Source organism: Phodopus roborovskii, unplaced genomic scaffold (assembly GCF_943737965.1).
Source record: "Phodopus roborovskii unplaced genomic scaffold, PHOROB, whole genome shotgun sequence".
In the NCBI taxonomy this organism is placed as follows: domain Eukaryota; kingdom Metazoa; phylum Chordata; class Mammalia; order Rodentia; family Cricetidae; genus Phodopus; species Phodopus roborovskii.
In genome coordinates this window covers 31,949,898-31,971,973 of record NW_026126567.1, presented here as the reverse complement: position 1 = coordinate 31,971,973, position 22,076 = coordinate 31,949,898, and the positions used below count along the sequence as shown (strand labels likewise).

Sequence of the window (22,076 nt, the reverse complement as noted above, 5' to 3'; positions counted from 1 at the left end):
AACACTATCCCTAAGACTTCCCACTGTCCAGATAATGCCACCACCAGCCTGAGTTCTATGCTATAATTTTGGAAAATGTAGGTCATCATTTGAGAAGTTCATGCTATGATTTTTCCCTTTGGCAAGCCCCATGTTGACCTTATATTTCTTATATATCAAATACTGCCTGGTACAGTTTCCTTGGAAACAGCAAGGCAGTAGCTTTTCCAGGAACTTGTTTGGATATGAATGCAATGAGCCTGTGTCACTGGAAAAAAAGTGAGTGTAAACATTGGTCCCATATTATGAGAAACAGGCCTCTTTAGGATCTGGCATGGTTTTGCGTTTGGCACAGGGTGGTTCTTAGTTTGAGTTCATCTCTTGTTGGTAGTTCTAAGGCCAGGCTAATATAAAGCCTAGGATGTATTATAAAACCTGGTTGGAACATGCCAGAGGTTACCTATAAGGCTGCTTTCCAGTGCTGGACCAGACTAAGGAGGCACTTAACAATCTGAGACCCTAAATCTTCGAGCCACCCCAGGGAACCAGATGTCCTGGATCAGGGGGATCCATGAGAATGAGGTGAGGACCACCTCCCACAGCTCACCAACACCACAGAACCCCTCAGACCTGTTCATGCTTGATGCTATTCTATTTCATGGCTTACTGGTTAGTGGCAATAGGTGTGAATCATGGATGTAGCTTTCTAGATGCTCCAAAGGGCTCTGAGACCCTTCCAGAAGTTTTCAAGCTAGTTATCTCATGCTATTTTGAAATGGTTAACCCAAACTCTTAGATCCCCTGTGCTTCCCAAGTACATATTTCTACAATAAACACATGAATAAAATAAAGATTTCTATCGCAGTCATACCCATACAATACTCCCAAAGTCTGGATGCAATGAAATGGGAAAAGGATCATATCTTGGGCTGCAGTCCCTGTCATGAATTCCCCTTCTCTTCCTTTGTGAGGATTTCTTCCCACAGACTTCTAGTGGGACACTTGCCACCGTAAGCTGTTTTTAATGCTCCTGGGGTAAATGGATTCCATTGATTTTCACTATTGTGTAATAACAAAAGACAGACGTAGACTGTTTACCAATGCTAAAACACTGGCTTAAGGATTTTAAGTGAATTAACTCATTAAAATGTAGCATCATTCTAGTGCTAGAAAAATCCATCTGCATTGTGAAGGAAGTCAGAGCACAACAGGATGGAGTAACTTTCTTGAGGGCCATGCTATTCAGTGATGGAAGCAGGAGTCAGGGTCCAGGATGCAAAGGTGAAAAGCCTGACTTCTGAACTCTTTCTTCATCCACTTCTTATCAGCATAAGCTATAGAAATAATAATAATAATAATAATCATCATCGTCATCTCACTATGTATCCTATGCTTATCTTCTTGCCTTAGAGTCCCTAGTATTGGGACTGCAGTCATACATCAATGGCTTCTTTACAGACAATATTTAAAAATATTCTTCATGGAATGCTATATTCATCCAACTTATCCCACAGACTTTCCTCTAGAACCCCATTTACTAAAAAGAAAAAAAGGCTAAGTGGACAATATAAAAGATAGTTTTAAAAGTAGTTCTTTTTTTTTTTTTTTAGTTCTTTATTTTTCCCCTCATTCATCTACTTTTAAGTCAAACATGACAAGCCAGATTTAATGATTTTAACATCTGGGTACCAAATTGGGACTCCACTCCATAAGGCTATCAGTAGTAAAAGAAACATATGGTCTATCCCTGCATCCTTTGATGAGCAGAATTCCGCCCCATCAATGCTTAAAGCAGTTATCAGAAAAGACAAATATAGGAGACTTTGGTGATGAAATAAAATTGTGAAAGGTCAGTAGCATCACAGCAAGGGTTTTGAGAACTTTTGCAGAATATGTATTGAATAACATTATGGAAATAATGAGTCTAACTTCCAGACATGGGGGAAAAAAAGACTGGAAATCTTGTGAAATTTATGGTGGGCACAGATAGAATATAGCATATCAGAACTAATGTATTTTAGTCTTTTCCTTCCTTAACCAGGACTCTGAATGTATTATAAGCCTTTTATATTTTCCTCATTAGCTATGGATTACAGCCATCAAGCAAGGGGTGAGAGCCGGAACATTCTTTTGGTCTGTGTAAGTTACCTTTATTTTTGTCAATGTTTATAAAATGACAGTTATTGTTCAATTTATGAAACATCAATTTGGTCAACTTCATTTCAGCTATATGTAAATATGTCAAATTTATTGATTCAAAAGGAATTTTTGAGGTGATTTTTTTCCTCGAAGGTTCTTTCTGTGTCTCCTTAGTTCTTTTTTTCATACTTTCCCTCCTTTCTCTCCTCCATTAGTTAAAGAGTATTTTCTCTCTGACCTACCCTTTAGATCTTTTATCTCCTTAACCTTTATTTTAGCAACTTTTCATCCAGCAATTGCTGTAGTTTCTGCTACCATTCTTTATAAATCTATTACAAACTTCTGTGTTTATTTTGTTTGTATTTATTTATTTTGATTCCCAACTTTAAACATGTTGTGTAGCTCCAGGCAGTTGGGAAGCTGATGGTGCTATAGTCTGGGAGTTCTCCATAGTAGACCAGGGTCAGCCGGGGAGATTTCCATTTTTATCCTACCAAACTTTTCAAATTTCTCTAGTAAGAAAACGGGACTGGTTATCCCTGCAGAAGTAACTGAAGTTTACCCAAGAAAGTTGTCAATGTGTTGATTATTTTTAAGGCTCTTTAAAGAAGAAAAGGGGATCTGGTTTGATGTTCAAGGGGATTTTATTCCCTGCATGATGTTCTTTCCATTTTTTGTTTCTTTTCTAACCACCTAAAGCTGTTTTCATGACTGCTTTTTATGCTTTAACAAAAAGTCTGTACCATTGTATTAGCAGCAGTGTGCTGAGTGAGAGCCATCATGGGTTAAGACTGACCCAGGACAATGCTTTTTGTAGACCCCAAATTCAGGAATAGAGGTAGCTGACTCAAATCTGAAAATCTGAGGGTTCAGATGAAATTGCTGTGGGTGATCTGAAGGTAAGACGGTGCCAATTTAGAGGTTATTTTTTTTTCTTTTCTCTCTCTCTTTCTTTCTTCCTTCCTTCCTTCCTTCCTTTCTTTCTTTCTTTCTTTTTTTTTTTTTTTTGTGTGTTTTTAAAGCGCTCTCTATGTTAAGGGGTAAGTACGCCTATGTTACAATTTGATGCTGCTTACTGTTAAGTGGCATGTTATTTACCAAGTTAATCTTTCATGGCTCAGGTTTTAACCCTTGGCTCTTACAGATGCATGTGGGAATTCTGCTGTACAAACCATGCGCCTAGCTAGCAAAATGGAGAGGACCCAACAACATAATTAATACTTAGTCCACACCCTTACCCTCCTGGAATTGTGGCAGTTTCCTTGAAAAGGCCCAGTGTTCTGGCTTTGAATGACAATTCTCTCCACCATTTGAAACCACTTATAAGGTGGCTTTTTGTGTTCCCAAGCTGTCTTTGCTTTTCTAGCTCTTCTTTTCTCTCCGTGTCCTGGAAGTGAATGGGGTCATCTACTCCCAGCCCTCATCCCTTTGAAGCCTTTTTATCACTTTATAAAATATGGTCAGGCTTCTCATTTTTGTGGGGAATGTATATCAAGGGAATCTACATATAGTCCATTTTGAAAAATTTTAAATTTAAATAAAACCAGATTCAAACCCTAGGTTTAGAGTGGTTTAGAGTTTAAAGACCCGTCCTTTTAACATGGTCAGGTATTGCCTTCTAGAATTTTATTCTTGCTTTGTAAATGATAGTATTTCATTTCAAAATCATCCCCAGCTGACAGTGCATTTTATTCTTTTGTTTCAATTCCTTCTCTGAGGCAGTAATTCCCATTATATATTAATGTTTAGATTGAATACAATCCTAGGTCGGCTACTTTTAAGGCTACTGGCATTGGGCACTGACCATGTCAGCAAATCAGTGTTCTCATCTTTAAGTAGGAATTGTCATAAGGGTACTGCAGAGACACAATGAGTTCTTTTTCTTAGAACACTTTATTAGGTTCCTTGGTACAGAGATAACAGCCAATAACTGGCATTTGTTTTTTGTTTTTGTTTTTCTAATTCTCATTGTCTTTAAACAGTGATTAGACAATGTAGCCCCCTCCCTACTAAGACCTTCATTTCGTCCTTCATTTTCTGGTTTTTGCTTTTCTTTTTGTGACTGTGTCTTCTGTACTTGGTCTCAAGGTTAATTCTTCTTCAGTCAGGGGTACTGAAGACAATGACACATCCTATTTTCCTTGCTGCTTAGATATTTGCTGTTCTTGATCAAGTTATTCGAAATTCTCTGCCTTGTATTTGAGACACTAATGGCTAAGGACCAAAGAACTTGTTTTTAAGACAGCATTTCTCTGTGTGTAGCCTTGGCTCTTGCTCTATAGACCAGATTGGCCTCAAACTTGAAGAGGTCCACCTGCCTCTGCCTCCCAAGTGTTGGGATTAAAGACATGTGCTACCACTTCCTAAAACACAGAAAACTTTAGACACTACTTTGCCCAACTCCTTAATTATAGGCTTAGAACATTAAGACTTAGAGTTGTTAAATGTGTCCAAGGACACACAGAGACCTCCAGAATCTTCATTGCAGCACACACAACGCTAGGCAGGGGTAAGGGATGGGGTTTTTACTCCAGAAATGATGAAAAGACTCTATGCTTTTCCATCACAAGGAGAGGGAGATGATTTCTCCACCAGAGTCCTTTTGGTGGAAGAATCTTGTTGCCTTGTGTTTATATACAGGCCTTAATGGCACTGTACCTTTAATAAACATTTCATGAATGTACTCTCTATAGACCTAGAAATCCAGTACATGATTGTATAAACTAGAATTTTGTTTTTGAATGTAACATTTTATTAACTCTTAACTCTGACAAAGTCATATAATATATGTTGATTATGTTAACTCCTCACCCTCTCCCAGACTCCTCCCAGATCCACCCCTCCTCCCCCACCATTTCAACCTCATGCCATTTGCTTTTTTTTAAACCTACTTACCAAGTCAGTCCACTTGATGCTGTTGATGCTGCCTATGTACTCATGGGTGTGGGGCCATTCAGCGTGGTTTGACCTACTACAACCTCAAAGAGAACTGATTCTCCCTTAGACGCCATCAGCTATCAGAAGCTCTTCAGTTAGGAGGAGAGGCTGGTCAGCCCCTTTCCCTCCATTCTACAGCATTGATTGGCTTGATCTTGTAAAATCAGCATTTTCCTAAACTCTTTCTGTGAGCCAGGAACTGTTTTAAAGCATTTTCCATACATTATCTCTTTGCAAACTTTCAGTAACCTAAGGAATAGGTACTGCTACCAGCATTTTGCAGAGGCACCTTGACAAAATCTCATCGCCAGTGCTTATGGGAATTAGGATTCAAACCCTGGCCTTCTGCCCTCCAGGCTGGTGTCTTTGGGTCTCTAGAGTTGTTCACATACCCCATGCAGCAAAGGTGTTAAATAAAGAGTGGAGACTCTGAACATTACATTTGTTCTGTTATGTTGTAGTTCTCCACTGACCTCAGGAGTAGGTTCATTAGAGTCCATATTCGTGGTGTGACACCACATACAAAATAAAGCAGCTTTCAGGTAGGTGAGGAATAAGGTGACATGACTGGCCCGAGGCACTGGCTTTTTTTTTTTTTTTTTTTTTTTTTTAATCTATGTAAGTTAGGAAAGAATTCAAAACATGCAATTAAAATTATTTTGTTCAGATAAACAGATTTCTAAGGCTAAGGGATTAAATTCCTTAAGTGATTAGCCTGGCTTTGCTTCATCTATTTCTATGTCACTTACAGGACACAATAAACAGTGCCACATGTATTCAATGTCATTGGAATATATTTAGAGCCGAACTCTAAATATATTTTGCAGTCAGCGTGATTTTCTAGTCTTGGAGGACATCTCTAGACAGAGGGGATGCTCTAGAGAGGAGAAACAAGTGAGCTAGTAGGATGGGTGGCCATGGCAGGCACAGAGAGACGGTTTCTAGCCCTAGCCATTTATCATGTTTGTGATGATTTATCTTTCTCCCAACCCTTTTGCTGATGTCCCCTGAGAGTAAAGGTTTAAATGGTCTACCCAGTAATTTTCCTCACCACGATGGAAATAGTGTTACTTTGGATTCGTCATGAATTTGCCTCTATGGCCTGATCTTAGAGAAGAAGGACATTTTGTGTTCCTTGTTGGGGAAAACTAAGTGATTCTTTCTCAAGTCAAAATATTGCTTAGCTTGTGAGCATCATAACAGCACTGAGCCCAGGATGTCATCCTGTGTTATCCAAGAGCTCCTAATGCTATTGCCAGGCCTATGGTAATTATGTTCAACAGAAGAATGACAACTTAAACACAAAAGCCTTTGTGGATGAAGATTATAGCCCTTTGGTCAGTCTCATAATTATATGTGCCTGCTCTTGACAGATTTTTATAAAGCTAGAAGAAAATGTTAAGAGTACTGTCACTAACCCATTATTTTATAGAGGAGGAACTTGAAATTAGGGGTTAGATGATGTTTGCAAAGCCATGGCTATTTGGAAGCGGATGGATATCTAACTATGATCATTGATAAAGCAACATTTAATTTGAGTTTTGAAAATAATTTTTTTAGCAGTCACTATATGTTAAGCACACTATGTGTGCCCTTCCCTTGCAACTCAAGGTGCAACCTTCTTTATTGTTATAGTTATCACTTTGATGGGCAAATTGAGGCCAAGAGAGGCTTTGAGGTCCATAGAAGTCATATTGCCAGCCAGAGGTCAATGCTGGAAGCCATATGCCACAACAAAGCCCTAGACCCATTAAACAACACTGGTTTTTAAAGCCAGGCTCCTTTTCCCTGGTAGCAAAGTTTCTGATCAGTAAGAGAGGTTCTTCACTTTGGTCATGAATCAGAGTTTCCAGCCCAGTCATTCATAAAAGGGGTTGAGCAATAAAATAGGTGGGGGGCAGAGATGGAAGTTTAAATACTAATTCCAAAGAGGGCCCTTCGTTGCCATGAAGTGAAAACAGATGGTGGGGAAGAGAGAGCTTTGGCTTGGGTGTTAAGAGCAGGCGCTTTTTGGGCTTGGCTTTTTGGGAATGAAGCTTGAGGATTTGCTTTGTTTTTACACCCTTGCAGGACCATCCCTCATGAGCGGAGAATCCTAACCATCCTACAGTGGCTTTCACTGCCAGACAATGAGAGGTATCTATTCTCACGTGTACTTTCTTCAGTACATTTCCATCTCGGGCTAGCGCTGGACAGAACTCTAGATGGACGGTGACATAGAAGCATGGCCGGGGACAGATGTTATTGGAAGCTTTGTGGTTATTAAACTTTATTTCCTTATCAAGTTTTGAGTTACTGGGGACCATTTAATTCCATAGATTACTCCAGCTGTTAATCTTGCTGACCTCAGTATATCTGAAGCGAGTTGTTGGCTTTGATAAAGGAATCAATCCACAGCAGCTCAAGGATTGAAAGGCATTAAGACTGAGGGCTCCCTTGAATATAGTCAGTCTTTACAGTTCACACATTTCATGGCCTGCAGCAATCACGGTATTCCGCTACTGAAGGATTAGAGTCCTCGTGATGCTCATTTTTTTTTTTTTTCATTGTGACTTTTAATCCTGTGAAGTGGTACCTGCAGTTACCACGGTGGAGAGTGGTGTGGAGGTATAGAGCAATGGGTGAAGAAGTAATGGAAAACAGATATTTCCATGGTAATACTAATAGTGGGGGGGGGGGCGCTAAACCTGACGGACTTTGTTTTTAAATTAGTTTTTTAGGTTAACATTCAAAGTGATGGGTTTCATTATGGTATTTGTACATATGTATGTATGTATGTATGTATGTATATGTATATGTGTGTGTGTGTGTGTTATTATGCTTTGCTCTCTTTTATTTCCTTCCCACTGCATTTCCTGTGTGCCCCCTGACACCCTTGAGGGTTTTTTTGTTTTTGTTTTTGTTTTTTGTTATGTGTGATGTGCTGTGCTCTGTGTAGCCTGGGGTTGACTGACTTTGGTTCTGATTTTCCCACAGGCCTTCAGTCTATGCTTTCTATTCTGAGCAGCCTGATTTCTCTGGACACAAATATGGCCCTTTTGGCCCTGAGGTTAGTAGCATATCATCTGCCACCTAATTCCCAAAACCTTATTTCAGGATTTGTTCAAAGCCTGGGAGTCTTTAGATCTATCTACAAGGCGTGAATAATGTCAAATAATTTCAAGACTAAAACCTTAAAAAGAAAACTTGAATATATTTGTTTCTCTTATAGGAACTTCATTTCAGATTGCTTTGGTATGGAAACATATCCTAAACATGGTGTTATAGGAGTGGAGGGATTTCCAGCCTAGAAGACATTAGTGGAACAAGGTGAAAGTTTGGCCACCAGTGGGATAGGACAGAAGGAATCTATGAGACTTCTGATATGCAAGAATCAAAACTGAATCTCAACTCCTTTAAAGTGATTACACAGTTCACAGAGGAAATTTATTTCACCAGCCCCAGTAGACTTAGCATATAGGATTAACCTGACATGTAGCATAGTAGACACACATCTTATGGGGTATTTGGATGGAGTTGTTTATACTGTGAAACCATAAGCACTCCCAAGGCTAAAATGAGCTCTTAAATGGCAGAGATTCTGCACTTGTGGCATGTGGCTTATGGTGATACCCTGGTCACACTTAGCCATTCCAGTAGAAGACAATCTGTAAGGTACAGTTCACTCTAACATCACATTCAGGAAATGGTTGCCTATTATTGTTTTGCATTCATTTAAGATGGGATTCCTCCTAACATTTCAGCATAGATCATTTGAAATATGATAAAGTCTACAAGTCAAAAATTTTAAATAGTGTAAATGTTTTCCATTTTGACCCCATGGGGCATAGAGGTCACACAACAACGTGAAACTTGATTTGAGCTGAGTAAGTTGTTTTAAAAGTCTTGGTTGATGATTGCATTCTCCAATTCTCTGAAAGCCTGTGGTGGCACAGTTTCTCTAACTAAATTCACTGCATTCAGCAGATACGTTAGAGATGCAGATAAGCATATTTTGATTTAAGCAGTTTTAAACAAGTTGTTCTATGTCTAAACAAAGGCAGTGAATATCAAGAAGCCAAGAGGATTTCTGAATGCCTCAACATCAATTCAGTGTTTGGTAATTTTTTTTTTTAAGCACTAAGAACTGATAACTGGGAAATCATTCATAGTTTGTCCTGAATTCCGGAAGTCATATAAATCTGAGTCTCTTTTTATCCTTTTGATGTTTAAGCACTATTGCATGATTATGAAGCACAAATGATAAAACAAGATAAACATCTGCATATATGACACACAAAAAAGCAAGGGTGGCTGTTTTATCTTTGGGAAGACTTTCTTTGAGATTAATCTAAAATGAACTAAAGAAACCAGATTTTATTAAAATGTCAAAAAAAAATTCACCCACTAAACACCTAACTAGTTCCATGTGCTCTATTAAAAAGTTCAACTTTGTCTGAATAATATCCCTTAAAAGAAAAAAACAGGAATTGATATTGATATAGCCACTCTTTTGAAAGTTGATGCTGGTACTTAAAGAGGTTGGAGGCTGTTTAAGTTCCTTGAGAAGTGGAGGAATTGTGGTAGACTCCCAGACCATGAATCTTCTTCCCACATAACCACCCAACCTTCCTATAGGGGATGAGTGAAGAACATTAATAACTGTGTTCAAATTATAGGAAACATCATCAATGTGGCAAGAGCTGGCTCTTAAAAATACACATGAATCATAACACACTTAATCCCTTAAGTCATATAGCTTAGCTATAATGTTGTTTTCCAAGGATGTCTCTGGGTTTGTGATGTGTGTAGTTTCATTATAGCTACCTTGTAAAAGGAGATATATTTTGAGTAAGAAACTACCCAGTTGTTTGGAAGTGCTGAGCAATGACTAAATGAAACAAAGTGTAGAATGCTTTAATTTGGTATAATGATGGTTTCTATGTCTATAATTGGGTATAAAATACAAGCTTCTTGCCCCATAGTGTATTTGAAATAAGACTTGTAAGTATCCTCATTATGTTCTTTTCAGTATTGGTAGTGAGTACTGCTGGAGTTTTTGTCCCTGTCTGCTGGGTAAACATTATTAATTGTATATGTTGGCATATATGATAGCCTGACCACATTCTTCTCATGAAGAAAAAGACATTTTCAGATTTCAATTATTTTTCATATGTTTCTAAGTAATATCTCCTGAAATCAAGACAAAATGGCTTTGGGTTGTTAAAATAGAACCAAAGCAAGCCAGCAAAACCTTTCTTACGTCATAAGCTTGACTGGCTTATGTACCTGAATACCATAAACACACACACACACACACACACACACACACACACACACACACACACACACAAATACATACATACATACATAAACACACACACATGCATGTATCATCATTGATCATTGATCTTAAGTAGGCATGAGAGCACTATATACACTAGATCACTAGATGAAAGGTTAAAGTTACATGCTTTATAAATAATTTTATAAATAATAAGATTTTATAAATAATAAGAAATGAACTTGTGTTTGAAATTTAATTGAAATGATTCCTAATGAGCAAAAAGTACAACAAGATGAATTCAGTTGATGTTTGTGGTTTATTTGCTTAATATTTGAGTACACTTGTTTTTCAGGGTGAGTCTCAAAAGCTATTAACTGAGATGGCCAAACACGGGGCTAACAGTTTGGAGAAATGGTGTATGCTCCTGGTTTCATAGTGTAATGGTGAATGTTCAAAATATGCTTGCTTTGGTGATTGGCACCATCTCTGTTTTCTCTTTGACCTGTGCTTTCTCTGTGACCTCTTGTGCGGCTGCTCTTCTGAGCCTAGAGGCAGAGCTTTGGCTGGCTGGTCCCTACCTTCAGATGGCAAAGAATCCTTCTGAAAAGCAGGGAAGATTGCACCCCCCTTCTCCCATCCTCTGAATAACCTTAGACTGAAACTTCTAAATTCAGGCTGAAGTATGGCTGGTCAATGAAAACTTAGCTTTCATCTATCTCTAACATTTGAAGAAAAGGGAAGCGTGCCTTTGTAATGACTGGATGAAAACTCAGTTTGCTTAAACTCCATTCCTTCTGCTCCTCTAACCTGCTGCAATTGGAAGGGTTCTCTTTGGGTGTCTCTGGAATGTTGGAGTCTTTTTGCAAATGGCCTAGAGTTTGATGGGCAGACTTGAGCGCTCACAGAATGTACTCGGTGACCATGACATGGAAAAACCCTCTTCCCTCTCCTGCTCTTCTCATGGAGATTTGCCTAAGCTAGAAGCATTAAAGCCAAAGCAAACCAAACCTAAGTCTATGGGGCTGTGACTTGTGATTGCTCTGCCAGAGAGAGACAGAGATCGGGTGAGACAGAAAGAGAAGTGCTCTTGCAGCTGCTTGCTGTGGGGACGGAAGAACCGCATGGCAGATGTTCTCCTTGGTTACACTAACACTGTGCCTCTCTCTGCCCCTGCCTGCATTCCAATGGCTCTTGGAACAGTCCTGCCAAGAGATAAGGCAGCTAGGTAGAAAGCAGGGCCTGCTGCTTTAATTCACCTTTGCACCATCGGCAAATCAGGGGCTGGTTTTCTCCAGCACTCGAGGCTCCTCTTTCAGTTGATGGTTAGATGTTGATGCTCTCTAGATTTCCAAACGACACTTAGAGAATCACTGTTGCCTCAGACAGAGAGCCGGCTTCCCATAGCAAGAGTCTGAGTGGAGTCCTTCTTCAACACTCTACCTCCATGAAGACATCTCAGAGACGTTTCATAGTTCTAGGTTTCAAAGAGGATTTCTAAACACACTGTCCTGTGTTCCTCTTCCCCACTGAATGTCCTGATGTGTAGAGTTCATTCAGGACCAATGGAGACTGAAATGTTATTTGTTTCATTTTGTCCTTGGTGGAACATGCAAGGTGAGAACCCTCTGATGCATTTGGTGGTGTGATCAGATAGACGTCCACCAGCTGTTGAATTGGAACCACGTACACGAACCTCATTCTCCTCTTGAAGTGACCAAGTGACCTTGGCTTTGCTTGATTACAAGCTAGTGCTTCATGCACAGAGAGCTTTCTGTAACCAAGGGATAGTCTCTCCCCAGCACAGGAATCATGGAGCTTGCCCAGTGTCACTTCCAGACGTATCTATCTATACACGGGCTTCTCAGCCAAAGTCACTATGACTAGATCCTCTGAAATCATATCTAGCCATCAGCCATGGAGCTGTGACCACAATGAAACCCAGATCAGAGGCTTCTCTCTATAGAGGGCCCTGAATCACCTCTAGCCAATGTGTTCTCCCTTAAGGAGAACTTAGTCTTGCTAACTCAGACTCTGCTGACCCCAGATGGAAAGGTATGAGCTTTACTATCTGACCCAGAGGGACAGACGACTTCTGAGTGCAGACATCTCTATCCGCCAGCACAGGAGAGTAGTTATGGCTCACCTCTTACTCCGGCTAAAAGACCTAAGAGGAAAGTTGCCCCTAAGAGGAGACAGGAAAGACCAGTTGCTCCTCCAAAGAAAAGAAGAAGAAAATTACATAGGATGGATCCTTATGCAGCGGAAACACGTCAGGACAAAGTAAGTTTATCTACTGTTCCAAACCTCTGCGGCGGCCAGGTCTGGCTCAAAGGCTACTTTTGGTGCCTTGGTTTGAAAATAGTCTGGGTGAGGTTCAGGAGAACTGGTATGTTGTCGTTGGCTTCGAGTTCAGGGCCATCTGGTCCATTGGGGGTTAACAGTGATGTGAAGACATCTTAAACTCTGAGTAGGATAGGGGCAAAAAGGAGTCTTTTATCTTCTTTAAAGTTAGTTGACCCCCCCCCATGCATGTTGCCATTTAAGCTGGAGTGACAGTTTGGAGGACTGTTGTTTCTGCTTGAAAAACAAAAAACTGTCACCATGTTTTGTGGTGCTGCCTCTTGAGAAGAATCTCAGAAAGTAGCAGGGTGTGTGTGTCTTTTAAAACAATGTAGATTAGAACACTCACTTTAGTGCTGTGTACTTTTTGAGACTCGCAGAGGTCTTTGTGGATGACAGAATAGTGGAGACAGCAGCAAGGAGGAATTGATGGGCAAATAGAGCTGCATATTTTTCTCAAAATGATAGTAACAAGATTTACTTTAACAATTACCTTCAAAAGAACCTTTGCTTATTCATTTCCTTAAAGCTTTCAAATTCCTCTGAGGCATATTCTTCTTTACAAACCCAATTGCTAAGAAGTAGGTTCTGGATTTTACCTGAATTGTTCCGATGAATAAAGGAAAATCGCTCACTTCCAAGGATAGACATGTGTTATGCATTTTGCCTTTCCATGTCTAGACACCGATCTTGGAGGACAATGTGTGTTTCTCAGACAAATACCTCTTAGTCTCACATCTGTTAGTCCTTTCAGGTTTTGTGGCACATTTCCTTCTGCAACTTTCAGTTGTGACTTGGAATGCTGATGCCTGTCATGAAGAAAAAAAGGCCTCCACCTCTTTGCATGGGTGAAATGATACAAGGAAAGGTCTTGAATCATCTGAGAAGATTCAAGTGGCAGCTGCCATAATGTATTTGATTGGAGGTGATGCTCAGGTCTCTTGATTTCATCTTGGTTATCTTGGATGTGCATGTGTTTGGTAACTAAGCTGTAAAATCCATCTGCTGTACCATGTTTGATGTGAGGTTTCATAAAAATCTTTCCATTTCTTTGTCAGATGAGTCTAGGGAGGCAATCCTATGCACATCTGGGCTCTTGGGACTCCTGTTGAAGCTACAGTAAGAGATGGTGGATTAAGTTTCTTGGGCTTTGAAAATGTTCCTCCTAGAAGAATCGGGAGTTTGTATTTCATTAGTCTAAACAGAACAAATTTTGTGGTTCATTTTTGTTTGTTGGGATCATCGATCCTTATTTAATGTTTGAAGAGTGAAGTTGAGAAGCAGTAGCCTGTCCTTAGGGCAGCTTCATCTACAGGTGACTGGTTGCTCTCTGAGGTAGGCAGTTAGGATCTTTGGAACAAGTGATGAATCCTATTTTAATAATGATGTTCTAAACTTAATGCTTTTGATTCTCTCAGCTACTCTCTTTTTTAGCTCAAAGTCTTGTGATTTTACACAAGGAACAAGGGCTTTCCGCTCTCCATCTGACTTTCTATTCACTCTTAAAACTCTTGGATTTAAAAAATGCATTCATATTTCAGAAAAAGCCATTTTGTGCCTCAAAAAGAATTTGCCTCAGCAATTTGTGATTTTCACATCAAAATATTTCAAAAGGGATGCGCTAAGGAGACTGTTTTTTTGACTATTTACATTAAAAAAAAAAAAAAAGGAAAATGGTGGGAAACTATTCTCCGGACAAAACTCTGTCTCTGGGCCAGAAGTTTTCTTTCCAGAATGTTCTAAGAGTAGAAGAACTATGGAAGTTGAAAGGCAAAAACACATAAATAAGTATATGAGGACTAACTTAACTTTTTACAGATGACAAATCCTCTGAGGGAGATTGACAAAACCGTGGGGCAGTTAATGGATGGACTGAAACAACTCAAGCTGCATCGGTGTGTGAATGTTATCTTCGTTGGAGACCATGGTAAGTCTTCATTTTTTTTTTTTTTTTTGTTCTCAGAATTCAAAGTTCTGTTCTTAATTTCTTTCTTTCTTTCTTTTTCCCCCTTTTCTTCAGGATAGAGAAAAAAATTAGGTTATGATACAAAAGTTGGAGAGCGCCAGGGATTTCTGCATCTTCCTGGTCTTTGTAGGGGAGGCCTTTCTATAAAACTCTGTCTCCTATTACAGTGTCACAGACAACTGACACATGATATTAATGACTTCCTCTATGACTTCCACATAGCAGGTGACAGCCTCCTGCCTCTGTGAACCACATCTCCAAAAGGAGCCCATGGAGTTTATGTAGTTAAAATAGTAATTTTAAATGTTTGAAGAAGGGCAGAGATGTAAGGGTCTTGTCAAAGTATGACATGTAAATCAAATGGTTTCCTGGAGTTCTCAGAGGGAATCCAAGGTCCAAATCAAGGCCTCAACATTGAAGACCATTAAAAGAGGAAGAAGTAGTGTAGGAAGTGGCCTGCTCTCTCCCTCCCTTCTTTCTTTACTTGCACACACACACACACACACACACACACACACACACACACACACACACACTCAGCTCTCCCCCAACTCCTTCTATATCCAACTGAACCTCCCCACCTCCTCCCATCCCATCCTTATATCCTCGTTTTTTTTTTTTTTTTTTCTTTCTACATGACCAAGTAAAATTTGTGCTACTTATATATTCATGACTATGGGGTCGTCTATTGGAACATGGTAGTTTTACCAGGGGACACATCCTTAAAGAAAACTGATTCTCCTCGCCTAGGCTTATCAGCTGTCAATTGCTTTTCAATTAGAATGGGGGCTCATGATCTCTTCTCCACTCATCATGGACTGTTGACTGTCTTGATCTTGTTCAGGCAGCCACCGATGCTGTGAGTTCTTGCAGTGGTCCTGTCATGTCCAGAACATGCTGTTTCTCTCTTGTCCTAACTCCAATCTCTAGCTCTTATGCTCTTCTCTGCCTTCTGCAATGGTCGCTGAGCCTCAGGGAAAGGGTTGTGATAAAGATGTTCCATTTATGGCTGAGCACTCCACAGACACTTACTCTCTGCTTCTTGACAAGGTGTGGGTTCCTGCATTAGCTTTAGCTGTTGTCTGTTGCACAAAGCATCATTTATCTATAGGTATAGAAATACAAATTTAGAGGGCAGTTGGATACTATGTCCTCTTAGCTAAATAATAATAGCAGGTTTACCCTTGGGGCTTATAAGCTCATTAACCATGTATTTTTGGCCAAATTTACAGTGCCAGACAAGTGCCTCCTCCTATAGAGCAGGCCTGAAATCCAAACAGAGAGTGATTGATTACTCTCATAACATTCATGCCACTATTACATCTATGGGGCTTCTTGCCACAGTGGTCATTGTAGTTCACAGGGTTCATAGCTAAGTAAGACTGTTGATGACTGTTTATACCCCCAGCCTACCTAGCACCTTCCAGTACTATGAATTGTAGCAGGAATCAGCTTCATATTCAATATCAGCTTGCTTTTCAGAGAGTATTTTTATTCATAGACAGGAAGACTCAGTTCTAGAGAGTACCACCTATTTTCTGAAACTATCAAACTGAACTATAATAATGTTCTTGGAATTTGGGGTTGTTCCCATCTAGTAGAGTGTTTTAAAAATATTGATTGACTTCTTAGTATTCTGTTAATAGTAGTTAGTAAATCTCCTTAGTTATGTTTTGGCTTCTGAAATTTTATTTCCAGAGCATTCTAGAAGATCTGAGAAAGTGGGCGAGGGGTGGGTTTGTGGACATTAATTTGCTTCTCTGAGTAGATTAAATGACACCCTCTGCAAGATCATTCTCTACTAGCTTGACTCAGTGGAAAGCGGCAGACAGGGTGGAAAATGGGAGCATGTGACACACTAACTCCATTTAAGTTGTGCAGAAGTGTGGAGAGCATTTGCTCACATGCTGGAGGCAGATTTCTAAGAAGTAGATGGTCCCAGGGAGTTACATGCCAGAGCACCATAAAGGTTATACACAGAGTAAAACCCTTTCTTAATGTGAAGACTGCTAAATAAATGGACCCATTGGTTCTGGGAAGCCAGGGCACCTCTGTTCTGAAAGGTATCTTGCCTGGTGTTTCTGGCCCTGGGTTTTGACAGAATGAATTTCTGTGGAGCTCAGATTACACCATGACTCTTATGTAGTCTGTATGCACTCTGCCTCTGCAAATCTCAGCTATCTCATCTGTATGTAGAATAAGAACACGGACTCCACACAGAGAAAATCAGTCAGGAGGGAAGCGGGACATATTATTTTAGACAAACCCTGGGCACATTTGCCTGGTGTTTTCTGCAACCTAGGGAGATTGCACTATGTTGGAACTTTTGAGGTGACTGTCAAAATGTAACAGTCGAAGATTCTTTCTATCTTCCATTCATCTGGGTTTGGAGATTTTTTTTTTCCCTTTCTGGGATAACATTTTGCTAGAACACATAGCTGTTCATTATTTTTTACCTTTTTATCCTGAAAGCTTTGATGTTAAAAGAAATGACATGTTTGGTGGTGGTGGTATATGCTGGGTAATGGTGGTGCATACCTTTAATCCCAGTGCCCAGGAGGAGGGGCAGGTGGATCTCTGTGAGTTCAAGGCCAGCCTGGTCTACAATGAGTTCCAGGACATCTAAGACTACACAGAGAAACCATGTTTCAGAAAGAATAAATAAAGAACGGACTTTTAACAAAACATATTATGATTGTGTTATGTTAAAATATCTTTTACTCCTTCTTCATACTGATTGATATTAAAAACTATAAAAGAGCCAATGAGATGGTTCAGTGAGTAAGGGGGTTTGCTAGGTAAGCCGGTGATCTGAGTTCAGTCGCTGGAGTCCACAAAAAAGGTACAAAGAGAGAAATGACTCCATTGAGTTGCCCTCTGACTACCACATGTATACTGTAGCACCCCTTAAGAGGCATATGCACCATAATAGCAAAAAATAATTTTAGAAAGAAAAGAAGAAATAGATCTGGGATCTTCAAAAGTGGTTGCTTGAATTTTACCAGATCTAGGCCACTCTGGATTGCATTTCTTCACTCTAAATCCTTAAGACCATTTACAGAATCATTTATTTTCCCTTTTAGAAAATATTAAAACTAGGCAGTTCAGTGGTCTTGATCCAAGGAGAATATGTTCTATGACTCCTAGTAGACGCCTGCAATTGCAGTTAGTACTTAAGCTTGTTAAGTCTGCCTTTTCTGATACACTTGTAATGATAAGATACAATTTATAAATTAGATATAGTAAGAAATTATCAACAATCACTAGCAATAAAACACATCAATTAGCTTGGCAGTGGTAGCACAGGCCTTTAATACCAGTACTCAGGAGGCAGATGGAGGTAGATCTCTGTGAGTTGGAGGCCAGCCTGGTCTACAAAGAGAGTTCCAGGACAGCTAGAGCTATACAGAGAAACCCCATCTTGAAAAATCATAAATAAATAAATCACATCAATTAGGAGAGTATGCTGTAAAAAGCTATGTGAATATGATCTCTCTTAGCTACTGTGTAAATACATTGGCTAAATGTTCCAACTTGAGCAAAATGGAGCAGGGTAGCCATCAATTTCATTATGCTATTTAAAATATCAATTTAAAAATCTGTAAATTATTTGTTTTGAGAACTTTTCAGTGTTATGTTTTAGATTGTCATTTACCAGTAGATAACTAGAACTTCAGAGAGTCAAACCATAAGTGTGGGGTGACACCAGCTACAGTGTGAACTTTTACTGCTCTGGGTCAACTTACGAATTCTAAAGCATGTCAATAATGATCTCTGGGCGATTTAGATCTGTAGACCCTGAAGATTTAAATTCATTTCCCAAATATTGAAATTTTCTCTTACCAGAAGGCAGAAAACAAATGTGAAGGTTGGAAAGAACACTGGTTGGCAAAAATAAAATTCCCCACTAGACCTTCTGTGTGGTAGATGCTAACTAACTTCCAGTCCTAATCATGTTGTTTACAACTTGTTTTTGCATGTTATTTTGTTTTTCAGTTTGGGTGGTCATTTGAACTGACTTTGATTTTTGTTCCTCATTTCTCGTTGCCAGTATTGTTTGTCAGTAACACCCAAGGCCACCAGTGAAGACAGAGTGAGGAGTTGTCCCTTAAGATAGGGAATGTACTAGAAGGAAAAAGAACAGGAACTGGCATCATTTAAATACGTGTGTATCTGTGTGTGAATGTGGGTGCTGACAGAATGTGCATGCTGACAGAGACCAGAGGTGTCAGATCCCCCTAGGGCTGGAATTGCAGGTGCTTGTAATCTGTCTGACCTGGGTTCTAAGAATTGACCTCGTAATGGCATATGCATTTAACCACACAGCCATTTTTCCAGTCCCAGAAATGACATTTTGTAAAAGAGAAGTAGAAGTGAACATTCCAGACATTTACGCACCCACTCCCTTATCCTGCTCAGAACAGATTGAATCAATAGGGTCTACTTTGTTCATTTGTTTGTTTTTATGATGAATGATAAATAATTTTTGTGGTATTAACAGTTCTCAACATTTTGATTTCTGGAAATGTTTAGTAACTTTTCTGTTTAGTATTGCTTGAAGGTTATAAACATTTTCTGATATAAAAATTGCTTATCACATTTTGAGAACAGCTACAATGTGACTATAAAGAATTTTATCCACGTGAAACTACCCACTTTCGACCCGTCCAAGGACTATATATAGTTCCTTACTGCCCTCCCTACCTTATCTGTGTCCCCATGTTCATCCCTGCCACATACCATTGGCTTCCATTTTTAGGCAGGAATGTAGACTCTCACTGCTAACTGTACCCATCCTTGTGATCTAAGACCACCATTCTCAAGTTGGAGGCCATAATCACATGCTGAAAACCCTACTCACCCATGTGACCTGACTGATGACCATGTACCTGCCTTCTATTCTCCCTTCTGTCCCTTCCATTGGGATGGAAGACTTGCAATACCTTCTCCTCAAGCTCAATAGGGTCTTCTGTTTTTAATGAGTGAATAGTTCTCATAATGTCAATAGCTTGTGTTTTTTCAAACACTCTGAACATTTGTTTATTTATTTTATGTGTGTGTGTGAGAGAGAGGGGGGGAGGGGGAGAGGGAGGGCAGAGGAGAGCATGTAGCACTCATGTAGAAGTCAGAATGTAATTTGTTATTTCCCTGTACCATAATGGGCTTCAAGGATGAAACTCAGGTAGTCAGGTTTAGGTACAAGAACCTTAGCCACTGAGTCATCCCCCTGGCCCTCAATTTGTCTTACTCAATAACTCAAAATAATAATCGAGGTGACACCTTTTCAGTTTCTGCCTGCATGTGAGATGGTATGGTGAAACAAACATCTGGAGAAACATTGTATAGTTACATCTTTAAATGTCACATCAAAACAATTTCAGAGATGAAGTTTCCTCTTATTAAGTCACTATATTCTAATTAAAGAGGTGCTAGAATTCCATCTTTGGTATCTGTATGAATGTTTTAGGATTTTAACTTTAAAACAATCTGACAGAACTTGTGTGTATGTGTGTTTTTCCATCCCCATAGGAATGGAAGACGTGACATGTGACAGAACCGAGTTCTTGAGCAACTATCTGACTAATGTGGATGATATTACTTTAGTGCCTGGAACTCTAGGAAGAATTCGATCAAAATTTAGCAATAATCCTAAATGTAAGTTGGTTCTTCGAATATTAAGTAATTCAACTAATAATCAGTGGAAAAGGTAAAGACTTGTTCTCTGAAGCTAGAGAAATCCTGGTTGAGCTTCAGTTTTTCTCATCTGATGTAAAAGACTTGCTGTTTTTGAAGACTTTGGTGGAAATTAACTGATGTGTATTGTTTAAGTGGTTCTGGGAACAGATCAGCATTGACTAAGCATTTCATCTTGTTTTTATCATGTGGAAATTTCACTTAATTTGAAGCATGTTTATAGCATAAACATCTATTCATAGGGGAGAGTTTTTCCATGTCAAGGGCAGGCTTGCCGCTTTGGTGAAGTTAGAGTCTCAGACTGACAGAACCAATACTCTACCCTCAAAGTTCGCCAGTACCTCTTGGCTTTTTCCTTTTGTCAAAGTGATATACAGAATTCATGAGAGGAAAAATACTACATCCTTAGAGATTTTTAACTATTCTGAAAAATTAGAAATTAAAAAAAACTAGAAGAATTATGAGTCTTTGTTTTAATATTTTTTTTAGCATGTTGAAGGTGTGATATGCCACTAACACTAACTTTTAGTTTGTCTCTTTGCCATCTATATTTTGAAAACTGTGTGGATGTCTTTTTAACTCAAAGTGTTTTCATTATACATATTAATTGTACATGATATTATGTCAATAAGGGCATTTTTATATGAGCATATGTTGTTTGTTTCTAAGTATATGTACTTTTACCTCAGACATGCTATATCAACATAGAACCATCAGAATAATAAACCATTGACACCAAGCTCAAAGCTTTGGAACCTAAACTTTTCCTGTTATGTTCCTAAGTCAACACAAATGGGATGTATGCCAGGGTCAACGTTGTGAAATCTTAATTTTTTCCATGTCCTTTTCTGTCCTTTGTGGCCTCAGCACCTTTGCTCCCTTGGACTGGATGCAAGCCTATGAAGGATACCTCTTAATTTTAGTGGTTGGATTTGAAGGTGTATGCAAGAATTTGCTTATTTCTTTATTTCAAAAAGTGTTTCTGACATCAGTAAATGTAATGAGGAGATTGAGTAGACAAGCCGCTTTGTTGGGGACCTGGGGAATGGTACTACCAATAATGGAATATTTGTGCTGTCCGTTCACTTTGGGAGAGACAGTTCGGTGGGCAGTGAAGAGCACAATGGTGGTCTTAGGCTGTTGTTCGCTTTGCAGCTCTTCCAGGTTCTCTTTGAGACACTGGAGAAGCCTCTTCAATGCACTGTGCCCCAGCTTCCTCATGCATAGAAAAAGGATTATGGGATGACTGAATGAGAGAGTGTGTAAATGTAACTACATTGTATTTAATCTGTAGTCAAATCTATATGTTGAATACAAAGATGGGATACTGGCTTTATTATTGTTTCAGGTGAATATGAGCACCTCCAGTACCCTTGCATGATGTATATTGCCATTGTATTTATAGACAATGGAAGTCAAGGGCAGAAAGGGTTGAAGGAGCTGGCTCAGAGGGAGACAATAAATGGTAGAGCTAGGGTTAGAACCTTGATTTGTTGATTCTTTTAAAAATTTTAATTACATTTATTTATTTATTGTGTTAATATGTATGTATGTATGTATGTATGTATGTATGTATGTATGTATGTATGCATGCACAGAAGTACAACAATGTGTGGAAGTCAGAGGACAGCTTGTGTGATTAGCATTCTGTCCTGGGAACGAAACTCAGGTGGGCAGGCATGGCAGCAAGGATTTTATATGCTGAACCATCTGGCCAGCTCCATTTGCTGCTTCTTAGACATCATCCTTTCCTCA

General features: G+C 39.3%; 1 protein-coding gene across 3 annotated transcripts in view; it reads left to right on the top strand.

Annotated features, from left to right (window-relative positions):
* Positions 1 to 22,076, top strand: part of Enpp2 (ectonucleotide pyrophosphatase/phosphodiesterase 2) — a 118,632-nt gene that overhangs the window by 62,468 nt on the left and 34,088 nt on the right. For all 3 annotated transcript variants that reach the window (XM_051202700.1, XM_051202699.1, XM_051202698.1), the window contains exons 9-13: positions 2,063 to 2,118; positions 7,126 to 7,191; positions 8,032 to 8,104; positions 14,480 to 14,588; positions 20,157 to 20,282. In XM_051202700.1, the coding sequence (XP_051058657.1) occupies positions 2,063 to 2,118; positions 7,126 to 7,191; positions 8,032 to 8,104; positions 14,480 to 14,588; positions 20,157 to 20,282 (430 nt within the window). The remainder of the gene's footprint in view (positions 1 to 2,062; positions 2,119 to 7,125; positions 7,192 to 8,031; positions 8,105 to 14,479; positions 14,589 to 20,156; positions 20,283 to 22,076) is intronic.